Source organism: Haplochromis burtoni, unplaced genomic scaffold, assembly GCF_018398535.1.
Source record: "Haplochromis burtoni strain Fernald_Lab_line unplaced genomic scaffold, NCSU_Asbu1 Contig_7, whole genome shotgun sequence".
In the NCBI taxonomy this organism is placed as follows: domain Eukaryota; kingdom Metazoa; phylum Chordata; class Actinopteri; order Cichliformes; family Cichlidae; genus Haplochromis; species Haplochromis burtoni.
Window position 1 is genome coordinate 2,620,157 of NW_024582368.1, and position 26,010 is coordinate 2,646,166.

General features: G+C 39.1%; 1 protein-coding gene across 1 annotated transcript in view; it reads left to right on the plus strand.

Moving 5' to 3' along the window:
- The first annotated feature begins 4,723 nt into the window (after nucleotides 1–4,723).
- The window catches only part of pcsk2 (proprotein convertase subtilisin/kexin type 2), a 29,389-nt gene continuing 8,102 nt past the window's right edge, over nucleotides 4,724–26,010 (plus strand). Inside the window, exons 1-9 of the mRNA XM_005914094.3 lie at nucleotides 4,724–5,364; nucleotides 7,195–7,299; nucleotides 11,393–11,506; nucleotides 11,939–12,047; nucleotides 12,743–12,780; nucleotides 20,632–20,708; nucleotides 21,650–21,738; nucleotides 22,314–22,489; nucleotides 25,538–25,753. Coding sequence (XP_005914156.1) covers nucleotides 5,182–5,364; nucleotides 7,195–7,299; nucleotides 11,393–11,506; nucleotides 11,939–12,047; nucleotides 12,743–12,780; nucleotides 20,632–20,708; nucleotides 21,650–21,738; nucleotides 22,314–22,489; nucleotides 25,538–25,753 — 1,107 coding nt within the window. The 5' untranslated portion in view covers nucleotides 4,724–5,181. The remainder of the gene's footprint in view (nucleotides 5,365–7,194; nucleotides 7,300–11,392; nucleotides 11,507–11,938; nucleotides 12,048–12,742; nucleotides 12,781–20,631; nucleotides 20,709–21,649; nucleotides 21,739–22,313; nucleotides 22,490–25,537; nucleotides 25,754–26,010) is intronic.

Below are 26,010 nucleotides of genomic sequence, written 5' to 3' on the forward strand. Positions count from 1 at the left end.
CTAGCTCCAGGAGGTCAGAGTTCAGACGAGTGATGTCATCAGTAAGCGCAGAAAAAAAAGGAAAAAAACAGTGTCTGAGACGTGAAAGCAATGTTTTGCTGATGATGCGCTATGCTGCCTGTAAACTCCAAACCTGAACTGAGGAGAATAAAGTTGCAAAAAGTTGGAGAATGGAGTCATGTCTCTCTGAGGGTGCAACAAAAGCTACCATCTAGTTGGCATTTTTCAGCATGGTAATGATCCTAAATACACTCCTAATGCAGCAAAAGAGTGCCTGGACAGACAAAACACACAATAGCCTCCCCAAAGCTATTACGACTTAAAGAAATAATAAGAAAGCTTAAACGTGGTCATACCAAATATTGACTTTCAAGTTCATTAAACTTTACAAACTCTGTTTTTGCCTTATACACTGTATTTCCATGTATATTTAACGTTTGTAAAGGAATAGTTGAAAGTTCTCATTTTCCCTGTATTCCTGGTATTTAATTGACTACATTTTCAGGAGATACTTGGAAAAATTGTGCACTAAGTGTAATGGGGAGAATAAAAAACAGACTTATTCTTTTCATCTGCTTGAGAAATAAATAGATTTGTTCACAAAATCACAATCGGCAGCTGGCCAAAACATCAATCGAAAAAGTGCCGATATTTTAGCAGTGGAAAACATGTGCACAACATAGTATATTTTCAATACAACTAAAACGGATATAGTGAGTTTTTACTCCAGTCAGTTTACATCATGTTGCTGCATATTAAACACAAGTAGAATGTGGCTCGCCTACACTTATATTGATAGATGTATTACAGTATTTCATGGTTTATATTATTAGCTCAAGGCTAAACAGAAGCACAGGCAGGAATATCAATAGCACTATATTAGCTAGCGCCCCACAGAGAGAAAAATCAAAACATCACAGCAGTGTAGCTTTGGACTTTTCATATGAAAGCTGTGGGCTGTGGTAACTTGAATTACCTGTTTCCCCAAGGATAAAACGGGCTTTCCTGAGACTCCCTCAGACCTACTGAGGGGATGTAAACAGCACTTACAATGAAACATGACAAGTTCAGTAGCTTTGATGTGGGGGAGGAAATGTTAAATGATACAGTGTTTTGCAGGAAGAATAGAGAGAGTGATGACTTCAGTTTAATCTTCCTCGGTGCTGAGCTGAGTGGTCCATGACAAATCAGGCTGGTGTTTGCACCTGAGCTGGCCATGTGCTGTCTGCCTCATAGCACATTAAGACCAACATATAATCCCTCTTCTTGCAGCTCCCTGTTAACCTCTTCTCCAGCTGCTCCGTTGGAATATAATAGATCTGGTCAATACAGTTTTACATCCTCGTATTCATGTCTCGAGTCTGTAAAATGAACTATTCTCAATTTTTAGAGCAATGAGATCTGCCAAAAATCCCATTTTACATATGTCAACTTATGCATCATTTATATTTGGTTTGCACGATGCCTGAACCGCAGTCAAAGCCAAACTGAATGATCTAAAGGAAGAGACACTAAAGTAATGATCACTTGCAACCTCCGTGAAATCATGAAAGACCAGTGTTGTCTGAATTTTGATGTCTGCCAACCCAGGTCTACCCATAAAGGCCGTCATCTTATGTCACAGGGGCAGATCGACATGCAGTAGCTGCTTATATCATAAGTAGAGTGGAACAGAGAAACATACAGAAGGAGACAGAGGAGAGAGCGAACAAAACCATCAAATATGAGGCTGCTGAAACTATCTGCAATCATTGTGAGTATAGCAACCATAACCCCCAACACGCTCAGAGACATCCCATCCCACAACACTAGCCAGCACTGCCGAAGCATTAGAGGATTGCCTCTGAAATGACAGCTTAACTACTGAGGGAGATAAGACAAGCTTCTGTCATTTCTATCATTGCCTCGCCCTCCATGTGGCTCCTAACATATGTGGCACTAACAAAGAGGAGAAATGCAATATATTAATGTTTTGCTTTGCAGGTTTCCCCAAAAAAAATAGACACACTTGCTCTCTCACTGAATGTTTAATTTCTAGAGTGTGGGCTCAACATTTAAATAAGTCACAGGGAATGCATTTTCTCTATAGTCTTAAAATATTTATGATTTATGATTTTTGCGCACAAAATATATTAAGAAACTGGAATCAGATGTAAATGTCTTGGTTGTTTCAGTGTTTATTTGATTTTATCTTTGGAAACACAATATAAAGTTCAGCGTGAAATATCAATAGTGTTTTTTTTCTTGTCTGGTTGAAAGGTTGGTAAAGGCTGCAGAGGCTTTGTCGTGGTTTAGCAATCAGTGGGTTTCAGTGTGTGTGTGTATGTGTGTGTGCGTGTTTGATTATCTGCCGTTTATCACCTTGTAGCTGTCAGTCTAATCTCTCTACCTCTTGCCCAAACTCTGACAGGCACCCTGCTTTCTCTACAGCCTTGGGCAAATATGAAAAATTAAAGAGCCATGATTCTCAGCACCTCCTCCAACACTACTGCAGATACACATCAATGCCTTTTAACAACTCCATTTATGTAATGCCATCTCTGCAAAGCCAGTTTTTTAATAGATGGTTGTACAGTTGTAAATTAAATTCCACTGTAACTTATCCTGTATCCAAAGGTTGCCAGAGGTTGAGCTCTTTAATTAACTTATGATAGCACATGCTTGTGGAAACAAAACTTTCCAGTGCTGAACATCAGCAATATTTCAACTTTAAAATGCTATTGTTATAATATGTTTCATAGAACAACCACTGCAGTGAGATGTGGAGAATTGGATCAATTAAAATTGAATGGATAACAAATTTCTACTTCATGAGTTAACAAGCAAACTTGAGTTAAGAGGATGCCTTCCTTAATATGAGCTAAAACATGTTTCTTCAAATGATTCATTAATTTATTTCACATTTTCTCAGGATTTCATGCACTTACTCGAAGCCTCTAAAAATCTGACTTTATTCATCCACCCACAAGCTACAAACAGATCTCTTATATACAAACTGTTATAAAACTCAAGGGAAATTCAAAAGAATCATTTGGGAGATGCAGAGCTGCACAGCAAGCAGTGCCAGCAATCTCAGATAAAGAGCATGATGTAAATGCATTGTATTTATGTATTATTATAAAAGTATCCTTATATATATTATTAATTTTAACATTAAATTAAAATTAAAACCCTTATTTATTGTGTAACTTTATATTGATTGTGAGAGGTGAGCAGTTTGTACTACTTGCATTTCAAAGATTTTTTTTTCTTTCTGTAATAACTGCAGATAGAGGTGTAATGTCAGCATCACTTCAGACAGTGAGAAGATTTTCAACATCCTGCTGATGTCCACGTCTCTCACAAAACTGTTACTGAGTTGCCAAAAACAATCAAGGTTGCTCTTTAAAAGCAGAAGATGCTACAGCACGTCAGACACATAGGCAGGCAGGCGGGCCAGGATACAGTCCATGTGAGTCAGCAGTCAAAACATACATGTGTATCACTCATGTGGCCCCAGCAGGGAAGAAATTTTTACTGATGCTGAAGAGAAGGGCTTGCCCAAGCTAAATAAATAATCACTGGGTAGCAGAATAGCAGGAGTGTGGGAGGATGTCCGCATGGTGCATGGAAACAGTGATTAGTAAAGCAGATCCACTTATAGAAAATCCACCTTCATTATTTTCTAGACATCTAACTGATCCCCGTGCTATCATTCTCCCTCGTCACGCCTTTCAGATTAATGTAATGTGAACATTATACCAGACAGTATGCCATTATATAAGTACATTAGTATATTTCAAACAAGTACATACAGAGTTAACAGAGAGGAACATTTTAAATACAAAATGAGGTTTTGCATATTTTGTATGGCTGTTCTAATTATGTTCCACAAATATTTGATTTAATGATGCTGCCTCTTGACATTTACTGACATTTGGTGGGGGAGGAAATGATTTGCACAAGAGTATTTTTGTAATTATGATATTTTGCTTATTACTGGACACTGAGGAATGCAAAAATGGTACCGCTCTCAATCCGTTGCTCATGTTCAAAAATGCATGAAAAGTTGCATTAAAGGAAAATTTGCTGAATTTGAAACTGGCTCCTGAATGAAGGGGGCTCTGGGGGCATTTTTATTCAGCAATTGCAATGAGTGCTTCTCACTATTGAGTCCTTGTGGCTGAACTGAAAAGACTATAGCATTAACAACAGATAACTGCGCAGCAATAAGCACTCATAATGCTCTTTGGTGAATGTTGTCTGTGTAAAGGAAATTAGTAGCATCACAGCAAGCAACCATTTCCCCATCTTGCTGTACTTTCTCATTCATGCAGACCACCCTCATATCACCTCCCAGCAGCCCTGTATGCCCACCTTCCAGTTTACAGCAGCAAGAAAGCAGGAGGACAGGGAGTCCTTTAATGAGCTACCTTTGTACCAGCACTCCTTTCGCTGCTACATGCTGCTCACCTCCAAATGACCAATTATAGTCCAGTGGGACTATGCTTTCATTCCACTCCACAGAAACGGTCAGGTTGATCATTGCACATATATAGGGTAAAACAAGAGAACTTCAGCCTTAGAAATATATTGAAGAATCATGTCATAAAAATCTTTCTGTAGGACTTCTATAGAAAGCTGTATTTAAAGGTCGCTATATGTCACATGAGTTTTCAGCGGTTCCCCCCCCCCCCCCCCAGTTGGATGGCCAGCCCCAGACAGCCTACCCATCAATAGAATTTCCATCAACTCTGAGGACGATAGGAGGAATTCTCCAAGGTGCTGAAAAGTGCCCTCGAGCGCATCCGGGGGAGGAAACGACGGGACACACCCGCCGAGGCCATTGGTACAACGTCACGCGCAGAAACTACCCGAGCTAGGAAGGTAGATGAATAACAGATGAGAGGAGGAAGAGGAGGAGGAGGAGAGCTAGAAAGCTGAGGATGCAGGTTTGGTCCACAACCGCCCCAACTCGAAGCACACGGTAAGAGCGGGTACACCTCGGTGAAATCCAACTTCCAGTGCCACCATCAGCTGACGACGAGGAGATGCGTTCGCAAAAGCGTTGATTCGACACCTTTACATCCCGCTGTTCTTCCTCCTGTTCCTCCTCTTCGCTTCTCTGACGAGGAGCATCCCATACACTGATTTTACTCTGACGGGCAAGCAGACAAGGCATACTGACACAAGCCAGACACGATGCTTGGATCGCCCCGATATGGGACAGCCTTGGGATTTACAGTGCTGCTGAACGCGCTGCTGCTTGCGACGCAGGCTGCAGAAGGAGTCTTAACGGACCATTTTCTGGTTCAGTTGCATGAGGACGCACAGGATGAAGCGCACCAAGTTGCAACACAACATGGGTTCCAGAGTGCCCGAAAGGTAGGGATGCTCTGATTAAAAAAGCATCACGCAATCCTGGCAGCAACTGTTTTTCTTTTTCTTTTCTTTCTTTCTTAAGTAAACCGTCCAATTGATAAACGAATAAATATTATTAAATAAAAATGTCAGCGCGAAATATTTCTGGTTGTTTAGTAACGTTTGTGGTCATTCTCGCTCTTTTAAAACAATCAGACATATTGCACGTAGTGAAACTATCCAGTAGAGGAGACATTGAGAAGCTTCTTCTGGTTTTCTTCTGGTTTGACTTCACTGCACTTTTTCTTGACTTGATGACGTCATTCTCACTGAACCGCAGGCCTTGTTTATTAGGTTTGCCACCGGCCCGTGGGCTAAATTCTATTTCAAAAACGCATCAAATTTCAGTGTCCTGCAAAAGGAAGATGCACCTGGAGCCATCTGTGAAAGATGCTGTCGAAGAAGAGACAAAACATTTCATGAACAAAACATCACACGAAGTTCTGGTTTGATATAATCCTCACAGTTTTGGACACCCCCTCCCCTTTTTTTAATGCTTCACATCAAAAAACAGCAAATTTACTTGGATACCTTGTTGGATGCCCTCTTTGTCAGAGACTGACATAGAAAAACACATTTTCCAATAAAATATAAAACACCTCTTTATTATTTGTCTTTTGCAGAGCACATAGTGTATTCACATTCATGGCCCTCCTTTGTCTCACCTGAGACAAATCAGATAGCTCGACAAATTTCGGATGCCTTTCAACATGTCAGAAGACTTAACAAGGCGTTTATGGCAGACTGATAGAAATAATTCCCCAGCAGTGTGTGTTCCTTGTCACATGTCAAAATAAATGTGTGGGTGAAATTGGCTGGAGCCTTAGTCAGTGAGGCGTAGCAGTAAACGGAGGGGTGTCTGCACAGCTCTGAATGAGGATGTGTGTTTTTTCTCTTCTCACCTCCACAGTAATAATAATAATAAAGAAAAGTGTTTGATTTGTATCTCATCATCATAATCTGATAACATCCTTGTGGTAGTTGTGCAGCATTGCTATTTCTGCTATGGCTTGCTCGCTTTCTTGTAGGCAATAGATCATCCCCTCCGTCTACTGCCTCCCAGGTTATGTAATCTGCAGCTATATTTGTCTTAATGGGATATGCGCCATTAAACAATGTCTGTGTTGTTTGAATTCTCTTCTTTTGTAGCTTAATTAACTAGACTGGGATACAGACAGGGGACACACATACAAATGTAAGCCTAAAGAGTGGCAAAAGAAAGACAGCAAAACAGATCTGTGATCAGCCAATGTAAAGCAATGATAATGATACTGCTACTGCTACTACTCTTAATCATCGCCACCATAATAATAACACATATTGTAATACTATGAGAACATTTCAATCTGACAAAAATGTTCAAATAAAAGAGCATTGGCAGATAAGGAGAATCTTTTGATAAGTGTTACATTTTCACATTAGATCTGACAGCCGCATCTGAAACCATTTATTGTGAGGATTGACCTGTGCCCTGACTGTTACTAAAGCATAAGGGGGTCTTTAATCTGTGCACAGTGCTGGAGGGAACGCTCTGGATGATGCATCTCATTTCCCTCCCCATGTGACCTATTATGGTTGATCCCAATGCTGTTCTCCAGGCTTAACCGTCTGTGAAAGCCAGGGAGTCAGTGCCCTTGTTTCCATCTGGAAGATAACCTGCTATCCTCTTTCCTTTATGAACTATTGTATTTTGATTTGTCATTCACACTTTATGATTGCTGCCTCAACCCTCCCATCTGTATTTCTGCCCCTGATCCATTTCCCTGTCTTGTACTTCTTTTCTTTTCTTTCCAGCTTCCCTTCGGAGAAGGGCTCTTTCACCTCTACCCTCAGGATACTTCGAAGAGGCGGAGCAAACGCAGTGCCCGTAGGAGACAGCAGCTCCAAAAAGACAAAAGGGTAAGAATGCATATGACAATGAAACAATATACTGTGTATACATGTGTCTTTTTTCTATATGTAAAAAGTCCTAAATAAGAGATTTAACTTAAGCAGTGCTTGTTACAAAAAAGCAAGGTGCAGGTTCCAAGAAACATTCTAAATAAAGACAATACATAGATATAAACTCTCACAAGGACGGGATTTCACAAACCACTTGGCAAACAGCAGGCTAAAGAAATTCTAAGAAATGAAATAAACTACTACACAATCACCCTCATTTCATCAAACTGAAACTTCCAATGAGCTACTGAAGCAAAATCCTTTGGCTCCACATCTAGTTTAGTGCTTTATTGTGTATATAGTCATAGCAGTTTTACCACCAGTTCTCAATGAGAAATTGCAGTCCTTACGCAACTACAGGGTAATTATGCAGTAACACTATGATAAGCTGTGGCTCAGCCTAAGATTAACTGGTCGTCGTCCTGACTTTTTTTCTGTTTATTTTTCAGAAAAACAAAAAAAAAGAAAACTTGTTTTTCCCATCAGAGCCAAATAGAATGCAAGCAATTCCAAACCCAGCACTAAATAACATGCTAAAACGTAATACACTTGTTTTTGGACGTTATTTTAGATTTTATTTTTCATAATGTTGCAGTGAATCTAATTCCTTGTTTTATTTCATTTTTGTATTTTATGATTAGCATTTTCCTCAGAAACATTTTGATTGCACACATAAATAAACAGGGCCATTTCTTGGATTAGTCGGCGCTTCAGTGGTTCTGCATTTGCAGTAGTAAAAGCTGAGCTATATTAATGAGAAAAAGTGGCTTTTTTTTTCTTCTGACATCTGCTTTTCTAATAAAAATATACTTTCTTACAAAGTCTGGTGATGTTTATGTTGCACTTGGTTAAGTATGTAATCATTAATTTGGGATCTTAAATGTTTGGATTGGGTAATAAGTCGTGCAATGATCCATTTCCACATACAGTTTGTTACCTCTTGACAAACAATAGCTGTAAGTAAACATTATTCTCATTTTCAAGTAATCTTCTTATTGTTTGGGTTAATATTTAATAAGTCTACCCATTTACCACAATTTTTCCGCTCATAAGGCCTTACACACATAAAGCAATGCCTTTCTTGGGGATTGCTTTGTAGCTAATGGCCTATGACAACCTCAAAGTAGAGATTAGTTTTGACCTGACTCGCCCACTTTGGGTTGCCAGTGGTTATTTCCCCTGTCACTGCTACAAGTCGCCCACTTTCACTGATGTTTTAATCTCAATTAACTGCTACTTGTCCTGTAAGACAAAGTCTCACAATCATATTTATTTTTTGTCTGACCAACTGTCCAATACCCCAAAATATAATCAGTTTACAGTAATGAAGAAAAGTATCAACTCTTACATTTATGGCAGTAAATATTTGCCTTTTTGCTTGAAAAATAATTCGATCAATTATGAAGCAAGTGTAAATTATGGTAATCTCATGACAGTCATGACACTGGACTCACTCACAAATTGTTTCAGCTGTTTTCTCTTATATAAAAACACGTATGTGCCGCATCTTGAAGCTCAGTACTGTTGTGTGCTGAGCTGTGTGTGTTCAGCTCTGTCCACTGTTGGATGCAGTGAAAGTGGAGGTCCTGCTGCAGACAATCAACTAACCTCTCTAATTGCGCTTGTGAGAGGTGCTAATGAAAATAAATGCGAGCCACTCTGACGAGCTAATTCTGCAAATGGAAGTGAGACAGCACGAACATGGGCAGGTCCACATTCCAGGTTTTAATCAGCTGCTTGACATGCTCACGTGTGACACCAAGGCTTTTGCTTTCTTTGGATTTCCAGAACCTATGAGGTCAACAAGTCTGATTTTATATTCTGTGTTTATAATTTTGACGTATCTTTCTGTCATTTCCCAACCTACAGCAATATCTCTCAGCTCTGGGAACATAAAAGAAAGATCTAATTGGTGGAAATTGTATTCCACAGCTCTAAATAAAGAAGCATTGTATTTAGTAGATATTATATTCTGTTAAACCTCTTTTTACCTGTAACTGAGTCATTAAACACTCATTTAACATGCAGTCTAATTGAGTAGCAGTATTGATGGAACTGGGTGGTGTCCCAAGAACCCTGTTATTCCTCAGATTCTATTAGTGGAGCGTGTTGACCCACTTCCGACCCAAATAATCTACTTGTATCTCTCCTTTGCATTTCTCTCTGTGCATACCTGTTTATACTTCCCTGCTTTTTCCCAGTTTATCCACTGATCCGTCCATCCATAATTCCTGAAATACACTTTTTTTTAATGAGACATAGATAATATAATATAGCCTTTTAATAGAGATTAAAAGGCTATATTAAAAAGTGGGAATGGAACAAAGGTGGAATGTAGAACATTAAAAAAAATGTTGTGAGTGAGCAGCATCCCCTGACCCCGAAAGATGCACGCATGGAAAAGCCAGGAGGGAAATGAGGGCAGTGAGAAAGGAGACAGCCAGCACTGCTCTTTGATTTGGAGTGAACTGAAGCATTGTGAGCAGGCAGTGGCAAAGGCGGAGAGTGATGGCAGTGCATGGGCACTGTTTGATGTTGTGAGTGGGCAGAATGACATGCTGTCTCAAGGGAAATACCAACTCTCCTGCCAAGTAAAGGAATAAACTGCTGATGGATGGAAAGAAGACGAGGAAATGCCAGGATAATATAGATATTGCCGCTAGCCGCTCTGAATATGAATGCAATTTTGTGAAAACAAAAGTAATATAAGGCTAAAACAGCGATCTTACTTTAAGCAAGAGATCTTACTTTACAGAGCTAGTTTCTGTTTAGCTGATTTGTGTGCTTATTTACAGTTTCTTTGCCTCATGATTGTGTAGGGTATACCATAACAGGAGAGCCAGCTGAATAGGCTTTGGCCATTTTAGAAGGACACATTTAAGTGCTGCTCCGCTCTCTTATCTTTGTGGGTAAACACGCCAGACAATGCCTGTTTCTTTGTGACACACTAGAGGGAATTTGTGAAGGGTAAACATAAGAGGAACATTTAGCTGGAGACCTCTTTTGAAAATGAAGCTTTGAAATTGTGAAAAACACATTTAGTTTCTCACGTACAACCGCACAGAGAAATAGAGAGAATCAGAAACTGACCCAAAACCTTCAAATGAAATCATTGTCCATATGACCTTCAAGACAAGCAGAGTGTTGGCAATAAATTTCAAATTGAGAGCTTCTCTTCAGGCTTGGTTTAGCCAGTGCCAGACTCTAAAAGATTAAGTGGCTTGTTGTTCCTTTGCCTCTACTTCACATATTCAGCTTTTCCAAATGACTGAATATGGGTACAGTATTTTAGAGAGAGAGAGAGAGAAAAGTTAAACTGTCACAGGAGATGGGGTGCAGTTCCCAATTAGAATGACTAAATTGATAGGTTATTATTACTCCTGTCCTCAGTTGCTGACAGAGATGAAGGCAGCGGAATAATGGGAGTGTTTTCTTAGCTCTATGATTTGAAGTGTGAGCAGAAATTAAATACAACATCGCTATCAAAGACAACCAGTCATTTTCATGCCAACCACCAGCTAATCAAGCAACTACATTTCATCCCAATCATTTATTTGTTCTGTCCTATGTTATCTTTCTGAGCTCGATAATGGTTATTGTGGCAGCATTCAGTAAGCATTTGTAATCCAAATCAGAGCTGTTCATCTGCTGAGATTTCTTTGATGATTCAGAGAAACACAAGCGTGTTTGCGAGTGTAATTGCTGTGGCTTTTGAGCATACTGACAAGGTGAGTTTGGGAGCCCCCGGCTCCAGCTGCAGCCACTCTTATTAGGAGAAAAAAAATAGCCTCTTTCATTTAGGTGATGTTCTGCCTTCACGGTACAGTAGAGCACAGCTGGGTTTTGTGATTTCCTGTGCACAGAACAATCCCAGGCAACATCTCAAGCGTCATATCAAGGAGAATCTTATTGCTTCTGTGCTCCAGCATAAACACCCCTGGGTTTCTTTTGGCTCTTTGTATGATTCTTTTCAAAATGTGCGTGAGATCATTGTTGATTTTAAACTGACATTGACCTGACTTTTTTTTCTTTTTTTCCCTTTCCCCCGCAGGTGAAGAATGTCATCGAACAGGAGGGATTCAGTCGTCAGAAGCGAGGCTACAGAAATATCAACGATATTGAAGTTAACATGAGTGACCCTTTATTCACCAAGCAGTGGTATCTGGTGAGTAATAAGCCAGCTAGCTGTCTGCGTGAAGCCTGACCTTTAGCACCAGCCCACATTTTTTCCACCTTAATTACTCAGAGACCGACCATATTCCCTACCGCCGTCTGTATGAACATTGTTATTCTTTGTTAAATTAGCCTGGCAAATATCATGCCATCTCATCTCTGCATTCATGTTGCCTAGTTTCCCCTCGTTTACATTAACCGGTGAGCATGAATTTGATGCTGTAGCAAGCTCGCTTTCATTCATCTGGCATGTCAGATGAATCTGGTGACATTTACTTCCCCTTCCTTTCAAAATCACCCTCAAGCAGTCCTTATCCATAACATCCTGCACATACACACATTCTGCATGTTGACTAATTTCCTAATGGTGGCTCACCTGGGTGCCATGAGTCATGGACGTTCTCCATATTGTCTGAGTGATTAGATAAACACAGGCCAGGCAGACGGGACCCCTGGGCTGGATCTTAATGTGGCTGAAGCTTGGCAATTGGGCTACACAGGCAAAGGAGTTACCATCGCAATCATGGATGACGGTGAGTATAAAATCCTTAATTTATAACCAGGAGCACTGTCTGGAAGCACTTAATCACACCTCCAAATATCCATCGAGCCGATTTATTTGTATATGTTGAACTTAATAAAGAATGTATCTTGGTTCTGATTAATTTGTCTCCCTGTTTGAGGGGACTCACAGCATGAAATCAGGATTTACTGACCAGGTTTTCAAACAGCCGCATGTCATTGTGCAATAAAAAAACCCAGAAACCTCTTTCTCCTTTAGTATGCATTCTGTTTTTTTTTATACACACAAAGAAGCATTTAATCATTTTTGCATATATTGAATATTACCATTACAACTGTTGAATCCAAGCTGATAGGCTCAATTTTCTAGTTTAAAGTCCAAAGATACAACTGCATTTGATTTCATTATATTTGAGACGCTGGGCCCTGTGATTGTGGAATATTAATTTTAGAGATTGTTAACATGTAATTTTTTTCTTTTCCCAGTTCGTTAATCATCTAAATTGAATTGCGCAATTTGAGTCATTTGCAAATTTGTGAAAAGTTGTGTCAGAATAATATTATTCATCATTATCCTCATTATCAAGCATTCAGAATATAATAAAGCAAAAAGGAAACCGTGATATAAAAATGGCAAGATATTTTGCTATCCTCTGTGATGCATGCTATATGACTCAATATTAATTAAAAAAAAGTCCCATTTCAGGTATTGACTATCTACATCCAGACCTGGCATCAAATTATGTGAGTACATACATTTTCTTTTAATGTCATACTTTCCTTCATTTGCGTAAAGTGCTGTTAATAAACAAAGCAGGAGTTTAGGTCGAGGATTTCATGGGCGTTGTGTGGTTTGTCATTGCCAGTGACAGGTGCTTTCCAAGTTGCCTTCATGGCTGCTGAGTCTCCTTGTGTTCCCGGAGGACGCAGAGGCAGGCAGACGGCCAGCCAAGCTGTTTAATGTTAATGCACACTGCACTGTAGCAGGCACAATGGCAGGCCGATCTGTCACAAGCAGAGATAATGCCAGGGTAGTTGGTGCTGCATAATGTGATGCTCTATCTCCAGAATACTGATAAAACCTTAAAGGACAAGAGGGATTGCTAACTGGAACACGGCCTTGAAGGTTCAGTCTGATTACACTATAACTTGTGCAGTTTCATCAGTGTGTCTGCATTGTGGTGTCTTCTTCAATCTAGGGATGAACAAATGCAAATCTTCTAAAGAAACTCTAATGCTTTGTTGAGTTCAAAATCCTCCTATACTTGAAAACTGATGTTTATGGTATTTTAGGCTTTTATCTAAAAATGCCAAGAGTTTTGGCTCTTTTTTCAGCTGTTTGCTTATGTTTTGTTTCCAGGAGATTATCCTGACGCAAAGGGCTTTCTGTTTGTACTTGTCTGCTGTAGCTATTGCGCATTAAATGTGGCTTGTTTTTTCCCTCTGTTATGCATGCATGTATCCATTTTTGCCTGCCTTTGCATGTCTTGCCTGTGAACAGAGATGAGCTGTGGCCCAAAAATAACACAGCCTCAGCTGTGTTGATGCAGGAGCATCCTCCGCTGGATTGATGGATCATGCTGTGCATAGATCCAAAGTGTGTGTCTGTGTGCGTGGCACTGTGTATGTAATCCTGTGGAGCTATTGTTGTTGTGCTTTTTTATAGACCTAGACATACCTAGAAAACCCCCCCGAAACAAAACAAAGAAAACATTAAAAACCATTTTGAGTTGATCCCGAGTCGTTACTTTGAATTGATCATGTGGTAGAGCTGCTTTGAGGAGACAAATGCCAGCTCATGCAAGGGTTTTAGGCTGCTTGTTTTTCAAGATCATAATGCTACAGTTTACGAGATACATTTTGATATGACAAATAAAATGCGAGGCTGTGTTTTAGTTGCAAGTGCAAGAGTAATAATGCTTCACAAGATTCACAAAAACACACATCTCACAATTCAAGTCTTTCACTATATTCTAACAAATTCTATATATTGTTTTTACTACCATCAAAAAAATTAAAGAACTGAATATAAAATAATAGTAGTAAAAATCACAGGCAAAATAACAGACATTGAATCTGATTTAATTCCTACAGATGAGTATGGAGTTGATATTTCTTTGTATCTCAGCATGCAGACAATCTGCAGGGGCCTTGTAGTTATAGTAAAATGCTGAACAATGGTGTTGGTGACCCTTGCAAGCCTGGAATGAAAAGTTCATTTTATTTCGCTTTTTTCAATTTCTAAATAACAATGACATAATTGCCTGAATAAACTGACTGTGTGATTTGAGCTTGATTGCCTAAAATACCAACTCTCACCCCTTACAAATGAAACAAAATGGTTTGGTCCACCCCATACCAGGACTGCCCTTTACAGCACTGATAATATTTTATTTATTCTACCTTGGGGACCGTGAGCCACTGTATCCACACAGAAAAGAAAGCAAGAAGAGGGAGAGAAAGCAAACAAAAGGACATCGCCTGTTAACAAAGGTTAGCATAGCTCACGTAGAAGGTTAAGTATTGTTCAGTTATCAGCAGTTGTTAAAAACAGTGAATTATAGTCGAAATTAACCAGCACAACAGCCAGAAAGAGTGAAGCAGTAACAGGTCCCTCTCCAAAAGGATGCACAAGATGTGACAAAAGGTGAAGTATAGCTGCAATGAAGAGCTGTTTCAGCTGACAGCTTAGCACTAAGCTTTACTGTATGTTGGACCAGCTGTTCTGAGCTGCCAGGTATTTTGAGGAAGCCTGCGTATTCCAGGCTGATGAAACAGTATGCTAAAATACCACAATGACACTTCACTATATTTAGCATGGTTCTAATGAAACAGCATGAGGCAGCAGATAACTGAAACAATTTTTCAAAAGTGGATACATACATGAGAGTTTGCTCGCTTCTTCCTCTGCAGCCATTAGTTTGAAAAGTCCCATTAGCCAGGTGAAATTTAGGAATGTTGCAGTTGGGCAGTCATTCCCTTCCTAGGAAACAACTACTTCACTACAGAAATTCAACCACTGGATAAATTTCAGCATTTAACTTTTGATTTATCTGCATTCTACCATAGGAAAACCAATTTAATTCAAACATGGCCCATTTATCCCCCTGAAGTTCAGTGAAATTCGTGTATTTAATGCATGAAGACTTCTTTACCCATGGCTCAGCTCTTCTATGTCTTGTCATCAATTTATTATTGTTATTATCATTGTTATTAACAGGGTAACACTAACACCGATAGACAGATAACTACACCAGCAGCCACTTTAGAACCACCAGTTAACCTGGTAAGCCCGTCTTTGGACAGACCCAAACACAGAACCTTCTTACTGTGAGGTGACCGGTAGCTCTGTGCTGATACACTGATATAACTAATCTAACTACATTACGTATAGTATTTAATGCTGTCAGTTAGTGTTCTCTTTGTTCTATCCTCTCCTGGTTTGTATAATGCCCTTCTACTCTCACGTAACACTCAAATCCTTTTTTACACTGCAAACTGGATCCACAGACACAATTTCAACACCCACGGACACGTGAGCCTACATGGATGTCTCAGGAGATATGTGGGGTTCAAACGTCTAAATAACTAATGACTGACTTCTAAAATCAACTTCTATATTGTTGAATGTCTGTGGTTGTAAAAGCATTTTAGAATCTTTTAGATTCTTTATACTGAAAATGACAATCATCTTGGTTTTCAAATGGCTAATGAGCTTTCTCAAGAAAGTAATCATAAGAGTATAAATACTGATTTTGGCACTTGTATCCACCTGTAAATGATTTCTCTATAACGTTAAGCAATCGGCTGCACTGCGTGTTGAATGAGTGGCGTGCCATGAAACAACCAAGGCATTTTGAAGAAGCCAGTGTGTTTCAGGCTGATGAGATGGCATTTTAAAATACCACAGTGATGCCGCTTGTTAATTTAGTTTGTTACTTATATGGGCACGGATGCGTTTCTTTAGCTTTTGCTACTTCAAATCAAACGGCACACAAACACTCTTGTGTGTACACTCTTGCAAATGTTTTCATGTATCGCTAAATTATCAGATATGCAAAGATATGCCATGTATGAGATCTCTAACTTTTGTGTTTGATAACATTTAAGGATAATTAAATTATTTACAATTATTATGGTGTTTCTAGGGGTGTGACCTTAGCACCAAAAAGGTTGAAATCTGCATAAGACTGTAAACAGATTAAGACACTAATAGTATTTTGAGACATAAGGGTTGAAATGTGAGTGGATTTCAAACTGTGCTGATTTATGGACATATTATAGATTTTTATTAAATGAAAATTTAATTACTGGCTGATTTCAGTGACCACTACAGATTGCTGTGTATGGTTGTCAGAGCAATTTTCTTTCTTTTTTTTTTAGTCAAAAGTTGCATGAGCGATATGGCACAAGAAAGAGACTGCTTATTTATAGGGGCCATAGTTCTGAGACAAGTGCATGCAACTTGATCAGTGTTGTTATTTGTTATTCGCTTTAGAGGATATAACATTTGTCTTTTCTCTTTTAAATTGAACTTTGTGAAAGGTTGTAATATTGAGTTTTAGGTCCTTTCTGAGGAATGTCATGTTGTTTTCTGTAATGGAGAGATGTCTTCACAAAGACTTTTTTAAAGATTTTAAAGGGAATTATGCGGCCTAAGATTATGTCCACTAAAACTGAGAATAGGCAGTGTAAACTCTCTGAAATTGGTTGGGACCTTGTACTATAGTTAAAGTGTTTTGCCAAGGGCTTCCAAGAAATCGTGCATTAACTTTCCTACATTATAAATTTGCTTATCTGCACTAGTGGCCTGTTGAAATCTGTCCTGATAACATGATAAATGGTTCTGGGAGAGATACATAAGAAAGTTTTGTCTGAGTTTCCCCCTTCATCACCAACATACCTCAGGAAATAAAACAAATTTTAACTACTTAGAGCAATTTCTCAGGGGTCCCACTAATATGTCGTATTACACTGACTTGGTTCAGTCATTCCCATGTTGGGCCGGACAAAACAACAAGATTTGTAAAATAAGGAGAGGGTTAGATTAACATCTTTAAGCTCTTCTTAAATGTTTTCAGTATTTTCAGTACTTTTACCACTTCAGGTTAAAAAGTTAAAAGTAGTGTTTAAATAAAGCCATAGTAAAATTTAAAGGTGAAATATCTCTTTGACAGGATATCTTAAAAAGGCTTAGTGTAAATGTGGCAAGAGTCCTGTCCGGATACATCTTCTCCTTTTGGCCCGATAAGCCAAAAAGCTGACAGAAATATGGAGTAAACGAAGTTGTACAGTTGTACAGTTGCACAACCTTACTTTGCAGCTGTCAATTGAGTGAATGAGCTGTTAACTCGTGTGATCTAATTGTTACTATAGCTGACTCTAGAAAAAAAAAAACTTGCCTCACTACCAAATGAGCATGGATGGATGACAAGTTTGCTTCATTGTTCACTTAAGTACCATAAGCTCATGTGACAGTGAACAGCTAGTGGTTGCTGGGGAGAGCTGACGAGGCTGAGGCTCGGCAGAATCCATTATTCCGACTGTTGCTGTGCACAGGACAGCAGAGAAAGAGTAGAGCCTGATTGATAGCAGAAGAAGAGCTTGAGAAGCACAGAAAGTCATTCATCGACAGGCTTGGTGTCATTTATTACTAGGGCTCAGGACTTTTCACTTCATTTAATAAAAGACAACAAGGACACACTCCTGCGTCTGACGTGGACTCAAAATCTATTAGGGAACGGCATGTTCTAGTTTCAAATGTTTCTGCTCTGAGTATTAACATTTAAAGACAAAACTTTAGATTTCTAACTTTGCTTTTGTTGAGCCATATGTTATATGTAATTTTTGTGTGGCATCATACCTACTTAGAGCACGAAAAGAGGAAACCAAATGTCATAAATACTTTAGGTAACTTTCACCTTTCTGTTTATTACCCCTTCTCTTTAAACAATTACATAGTTATGAAGTGATCTCCATCACGTAACCCTAGTGGCTCTAAGTATTTGTACTGTCCTCTAGTTGTCTGCTCCACATTGTGATAATTACAGTGTTTCTCCATTGGGTCACTAAGCTATTGTCGTTTTTCTTCTTCCATTGTTGCTGACTGAGTCATCTCCTCCAAATGCCAGCCTACACAGCTCACAATCTGCAGCATGGAAACAGCCTCCAAGAATGATCTGATGTATTTGGGTCTGTAGCTAATGAACAGTGCTGTGTTTTCTCCGTGACCACACAAAGCGGCATGTTATAGGGACTAAATACACAGCTCAAAACAGGATGCACTCCAAGTGACAAGAGTGACAAGTAAAGGAGAGACTTCACCTGCTGCAATAAGTCAATAGGTCATTTTGTATTAAAGTAAGAACAAGTGTAGTGTTTACCCGAGGATGTCTTACTGTGTGTGTATATCTTCCAGACATGGTTATTCTGATAATTCTGTTGACTGGGTTACTATCTGTCAGTGGATGTGTGTCTGTCTCCTGCATTTTCTTTCTCTTGCTTTTCCGTTGCTGTTTGCTCTGATCATATTACTTTTGGCCATGTGGAATTAAATGTTGGCAGTGATTTGGCCATTACTTTCTCAGTTTGAAATCCCCACTGTGACCACACATTACTTTAGTATTGCCGCAGATTAAATATTGGTAGTTAAGTGTTGCATGAAGGTGTTCAAATGAGTTTTAATGTATAAACCATACTGTAAGTTTATTAGGATAAGCTAGCTAAATCTAATACAGTCGAATACAATTCTGCACTACAATAAATCATGTCTTTATGAAGGTTAGACAATAATGTTCAATGCTGATGTAAGCTTTTCTATGCTGCTCTAAGGTATTGTGCAAAAGTCTCGAGCCGCCACTCATTTCTTTATATTTTGCTTCCAAAGAACCAGGCCAGACTTTTTAAAGTGATCTAGGCCAACAATTCTCCAGGCTTTCTAAAGGTCTTTCAGTGTTTTTCTTTGGACATTGACTGCTTCTTTACTGAGTCTTATCTTTTTAATTTCAGAGGAATTGGGTTTTTTTTGTTTATTTGTTTTAGCCACTTAGCACTGACCTATCAATCTTTCAAACATAAAAAGGCATATATCTTAAAGGATGAATCAGTATTGTCTAGATAACATTTGTTCTATGGTGACAACTTGGCAAAGAACCAATTTGTTCCAATTTTCTTAGCTGAATCTGTGAAAAATGTCAAAGATAACACAGTTTGACTTGCATGAAATATATTTTTTTCAGTAAGGTGAAAAAAAAAAATAGCTATTAAATGAAAACCTAGGCAAGTCTTGGCATAGTGTGCAGTGTGTCCTTAAGAAGAATTGAAGAAACTGGACAAGCGGAGGACAAAAGAGGAAGTACTAGGCTTAAAAAACTACTACAGTTGAACAGTATTTGAAAGTCATGTACTCAAAAATAGGAAAACAAACAAAAGACCTGCCAGAAGACCTGAGAGATGCATCTGTCATTTCAGTTGATTCATCAACTTTTTTCTGAAGTCTTAACAGAAATGATCTCAATAAAAGTGTGGCTGTCAAGGACTGAGTCATTCTTCAGGTAGGGAAACAGGTTGAGGTATGCCAAATTACACAAGAACTGACAGGTATGAACTGAATGATAAATCCATCTTTGATTCAAATATCAGTATGTATGAAAGAGGTCAGGTAAAACAGTGAGAGTTGAAGTCATCTGTGAAACACAGTGGTGGGTCTGGTATAGTTTAAGGTGGCATTTCAGGCACTGGTGTTGGAGATCTTTTCACAATTGTTGAAATTATGATCACTGAAAAGTATTTTGGTCCAACACACCATGCTGTAGCATGTCTGGAAATACTCTAATTGGCAATGACTGCATTGTTCAGCATGGCAATGAGGTCAAATATAAAAGCATAAAAGATAGAAAAACACATAATGGACACTATCATTCATGGACTGGCCTCCCCAGAGCCTGGACCTCAGCATTATTGTAGCAGTGTGATCATCTTGACACACAATGGAGAAAAACTCAACCAACACAAAAAGAAAAGCTTTGAATGCCCTTCAAGAAACTCAGAGAGTTATTCCTGAAGACTACTTTAAAGAATTCCCAGAAAACCTAAGAGAGTTCAAGCTGTGTAAATAAAGGTGGTCAGACCAAATAATGACTATTGTCTTATATATTCTGTTTTCATGTATGATTGCAAATGCTCCAAAAGACTGCTTCACCTATTTTCCATTTTCCATGCAACATATAAAGGAATGTGCAAAGAAATTGTTTGTTTTTTTGTTTTGTTTTTTAACAAAAACAATATCAGACTAGATGTAGCCTGCCTTCACTGCTGCTTCATGCTGTAGTTTTGGCAAAAAAAAAAGTGAATGAAAACATTTCTAAAACTGCCTAAATTTTCTCTGAGCTGCAGGTTGGGTGGCTAGATTTACCTGATTAGCTTCCGCACTAGCAAGCTTAGAATTCAAAATCACCCCTGACCGGTGCATAAGGATGACAGAACAGACTGTGATAAGGTCAGCACTTGACTGTGAAATGCTCTGCCCTGTCGTCTCTCCTGCTGTTTTTCTGTCTCTATGTTGTTTTCGTAAATGCATCCATTCGGTCCTTTCAGAATGCCGATGCCAGCTACGACTTCAGCAGCAATGACCCGTTCCCATTTCCGCGCTACACAGATGACTGGTTTAACAGGTAAAGCTCGCCCAGACATTGCCTATTTCTATATACACATACTCAGTGTGTTTTTGTGTGCACGTGTGTGCTCTCCCTAGAGTCTGGCAGCTCTCTTCTATTGATTTTCTCTCCACATAGTTCCATTAAGACATAATGGTGTGGTATAAACAGAGCTGTTGTCCAACACAAGAGAATAGAAAACACAATGGCTATTTTTAGCTTCTCACTTGGAAGAGATAAGGTGGATAAAGGCGGACAACCACAAGTCTAGTCTCCTCTCAGGGACAAGTGTTCATGGTGGTGACCTTCTGTCTGATAACGTCTTATCTGCCTCCCAATCACACCAGGGGATCCACTACCACTACAAAACATATGGAGCAAAGGAGCAAAGGGAACTATATTCTTTCTCTATCTCTCCTTCTGTACCTCCATCTGCTCAGCTATATCTACATATGTGCAAGTGTCTGTTACATAGAGAAGCGGGTATTTGGGTCTGGTACTGAAGCAGTTGCTGACTGTCAGGCAATACTTGCTGGTTAATCGGCTGGTTGTTATAAATAGCTGCCTGTCTGTAGCAAAGCATGCTGGGAAAGAAGGGTTGACTGCAGTGTCCCTGTGGGGAGTAACGGGATGGAGACATAGACACGCATCACATGACGAACACAAAATGCTGATATGTGCATTCGTACTCAGACTCATATAAATGCTCTGAAAATGGATGGAAATGTTGCTTTTCCTCAGGCAGATCCATTCTGTTAATTATAATAGATTTATGGCTAAATCTACCCATGCTGTTATCAATATCCTCATTCAAGACACACACAAAGGCAACAATGACAAGGGGTACAATGAATGTGTGAATGCTTAGCTCAGACCTAAACCACAATATATCATTTTCAAATGTATGTAAATGAATGCAAATCATTTTAAGCGCTTTCTTTGCTTTCCGCTGTCACCAGTCACGGCACAAGATGTGCTGGAGAGGTTTCTGCGGCAGCCAACAACAACATCTGTGGTGTGGGAGTCGCCTACAACTCCAAGGTGGCAGGTGTGTGTTATAATAAGCTTGCAGTTTCAACAGAGGAATAACAATGAGGGGACAGCAATGTTAAACATCAGGCCCGATGATGGTGATGTGGTGAAAGCTGGGAGGGTGATTCAGCAAGGGAGATACTAAATGCTTCGACCTATAAAATATACTGTAGGGCATTATGGAAGAGTAGAGTTACATTGCTGAAACATGTTAAAATGGTATTTCTCTACTCACAGAAGTAGGAAGATTTAGATTCAACTGAAAAACAGGACACGAGTCCAGTTTTTTTTTCCATTTTGATTTTGATTTTTTTTTTTTTTTTTGCTTTTTGAGTAACAAATTAGAAATAAGAAAATCAGTACTGACAGCTTGATTTATGTTCTGCTACAAAGCTAACATAAAGATTTGCTTTAAACATTGTTTAGGGTTTACATGCATGAATGCATCATACTTTTTGCACACTATGGATATGCAAAACCTATGCTTTCTTTAATTAGCAAGTAAATTAGTAACTTATACTTACTTTTTGGTATCAACTTGACGGCATCTGTTTGTACCACAAAACTGGAGTCAGACTTTTACTCTTTCAGGTATCAGAATGCTGGACCAGCCATTTATGACTGACATCATTGAGGCATCATCCATCAGTCACATGCCCCAGATTATTGACATCTACAGTGCTAGCTGGGGACCAACTGATGATGGCAAGACAGTGGATGGACCCAGAGAGCTCACATTGCAGGCTATGGCAGACGGCGTGAACAAGGTAAAGGCGCACCTTCACCTTGTGAACCTGTGATGGAAATTTATCTTTAAATCTCTTGAATGAAATCTTCATTTTTTAGTGCCGCCCCCTGTGAAGGTTTTACTCACCCTTGAAGTGGCACTAACAAGTACACAGGGTCTTTTATTACACCAGCTGTAGGGTTTTGAGAAATTGAGTAAAGTCACCTGTTCAAAACTGTAAATGGGTTGTGGTTACCATAAGATTTTCTTTTCATTTTGTTTTTAATTTAATGTTTCAATTAGTTTCTAGAGTATGATTTCATATTCTTTTTATTGTGTTTAGTTTTATTATATTTTCTTTTTTATTACTATTCTTCTAGAATGAGGTGATTTGTCAGGTGCTTATGTTTTACATGTTCATAAGAGACATTAGAATACAAATATATTTAATTACCTTTAATTGACTCACTATCATGTAGGTAGTCTAAAGACTCAATACACACCTTGTTCAACAAAATGCTGTATCATTTGTTTTTGTTTTATCTCAGATTTGTGAGTGCACTTATTTCTGTTTTTAAGTTTAATATTTATTTTATTTCCATTAATTAAAATGTTTAGCTTTAGTTTTTAATCTAGTTTTAGTCAAAGTCAAAGCATTTGCATGTACGTAACAATCCCAATTACCCTCAAATATACTTTGTGTTTTGTGCCAGTTATCAAATGTAGGCAAATGTAGTTAAACAAGTGCAACTGTGGACAATCTATCGCTCAACTTTAATATGACAGCATTGTACTTATGAGCATTTTAGCAAAGCTTAAAGCATGTAGATTACAATGCAGACTCATAGAGGCCTCACACTCTTTGTCATGTTTTGCTTGAGTGATGCTCATGAGCCAAATTACTCTTTGCGGATGGTGAGGCACAAGTAACTACTATACTAACGCAAAGATGAAAAGGTGATACCCTCAGGGTACCATGCGCTCTACAGTACACTGATGCTGAACTACAGCCAGTGTAGATCAGTGTAGATTTTTTCACTCATTCAAGTGACTTCTTCAGTCTCAGCTGACTGCAGATTTCTCCAACCCTTATGAACAGCACATTTGCATAGTGACTGAAACTAAGACCACTGACTAACAATGGGCCGTGTGGTCAGTTTCCTGATTACTAATATACAAACTGTCAACGACCATTGATCAGTGGCCATGAGTACCATTCACACAAAGTTGGGGAAAGGCTGCAATCAAAGCATTGGAAGATGGTGAAAGATGAACCCTTCGGCCCCCTAAAGGGATGGTCTTCCCTCCTTGACTCAAACCAGCATTCCTCCCTGTCCAGGATGCCTTTCTCCAGTTAAACATAATCACCTTTCTGGGATTTCCTTACTGGACGACTGAGCATGCATGAACACACTCCATATTCACTTCCTAGAGACTTACTCTAACCTAACATCTACTACTAACCATTACTCTGACCTTGAAAATAAATAATTTTTCAATTTAGGGCCAGACAACATCAGCAGTGTCTGGACCAAACACACACACAAACACTCACACAGCCGTCACGCTAGTAGTGCCACTGCCAGTTGCTTGCCTGATTAATCATCATGTAGCCAGGTGTGGGTTGGTCTGAAATGACCCTGTCGTAGGCAGGGTAGGTGAGCGGGAGCAAAGCTCACTGTAATGTCTGATCATGTAAACACAACTAATCAAGCAGCCACTCTGCGATCTGCCACTTAGATTCTAATGATCACTTATGTAAGCTATTGTGTAGGCCGAACATGATGTGCATTGTGCACAAAGGGAAACATTTAAAATTAAGAAGCACATTATTTCATATTAACAGCTGAATAAGGCAGCACGGCTTTAATGGAATTAAATACACTGGGTGTTGTTCCAAATGAAAGCACTTTGTTTGGATAGTGCAGGAGACAGATTGCAGAAGGCCTAAAGCACATAGGTGTGCTCAACAACACTCAAACCTCTTTTTGCATTTCAAATAAAAAGAGATAAATAAGCATCATGAAAGGTAGGACATGGCACTCCTCCTCCACTTGATCCTTTGTTCTGTGGGGAAATGGTCGGCCTTTGTAGAACAGGTGCAGCATTTGGTGAGGAGGATGCTCTCTGCGTGGAGCCACAGTCAGTTGTTTCATGTTTCAAGGCACTCTATCGGTAACAAAGATGTCATTTTACTGTGTTTAAATTTGCAGAATGAGGTGTAGAAAAAAAGACAAAAAAATGCTGTCATTTTACCTTCCTCGACTGTAGCAATGCCAATTTACATGCTGTAATGGAAAAATAAGAGACAGGACAAAACAGGCTTGTGTGCCTGTGTGAGTTGCCAGTTCCGGTACACAATAGAAATTTCACTGAATTCTTTTGAGTGCTTTCTTTTTTCTTGTTGCTATCATTTGTGCGATCACAAAGTTTTTCATCAATAGCATTGTGTCTTTTTTAATATTACGACCTTCTGATGAGATCTGCCTGCTTTGCATGCTTACAGGCACAGAATATCACAATAAAATTTATTTAGCTCTAGAAATCAATTAATTTTAATACCAGTGGGCTGGACAGCGTGGGCCAGTGGAGTTTATGTGTTTTGCTTAAATGCTATCCTCTGTGTCGATCCTTTAATAATGTAAGATTGTTCATTGACTCCCTGCCAGTTTTCCCCAGATCCTTCTTTCTACTTCACGAAATAATAAAGAAGACAAATAATTAAACAAATAAAAACACCTGCCAAAAGACAGCAGAGTTTTGCCAGCTTTCAGTGGGCAGTGGGTGATTAAGCAGTTTCTTCTAAAGAGCACGCCCGAAGTGACTAAAAGAAATGATTCCAAATAGGAAACCACCACCTGTGACAAGGGAGGTCTGACTGGCCTGTTGTCAGTGAGTAATTGAGAAATATACACAGGAGTCCTGTTATTCAATCATTTAAAGTTCTAAGCAAAGTATCACGCATTGATATGTATCATAAACTCTCAGATTTCCAATTTTAATTTCACCCAAATGAATTCCAGCGAAAAAGACAAGAACTGTGACACACTTTCATTTCACTGGGATCATGATGATAATGTTGTTTTAGGGGCGCGGAGGGAAAGGCAGCATCTATGTCTGGGCCTCAGGAGATGGTGGTAGCTATGATGACTGTAACTGCGATGGTTATGCCTCAAGTATGTGGACAATCTCCATCAACTCTGCCATCAACGATGGGCGCACTGCTCTGTATGACGAGAGCTGCTCATCCACCCTGGCATCTACATTCAGTAATGGACGGAAGAGGAACCCAGAGGCTGGAGTGGTGAGTGTGCTTGTGTTTTATTTGATCTCAATGTGCAACACAGTTCTGAAAGAAGAAACAACCTCAAATGTTTGCCGTAATGTCTATCAAATGTTTTGATAGTTCAGGGTCCCTGATCTTTTTCCATTCAAAGATGACTCAAGGCTTGTTTGTGATGTTAAATGCCTTTAAACGATGGCTCTTCTGATTCATAGATGGAACTGTAAATAGCTTTTCAATTCGCCCTGCAGTCAGAAGATACTATGAATGTAACTTAT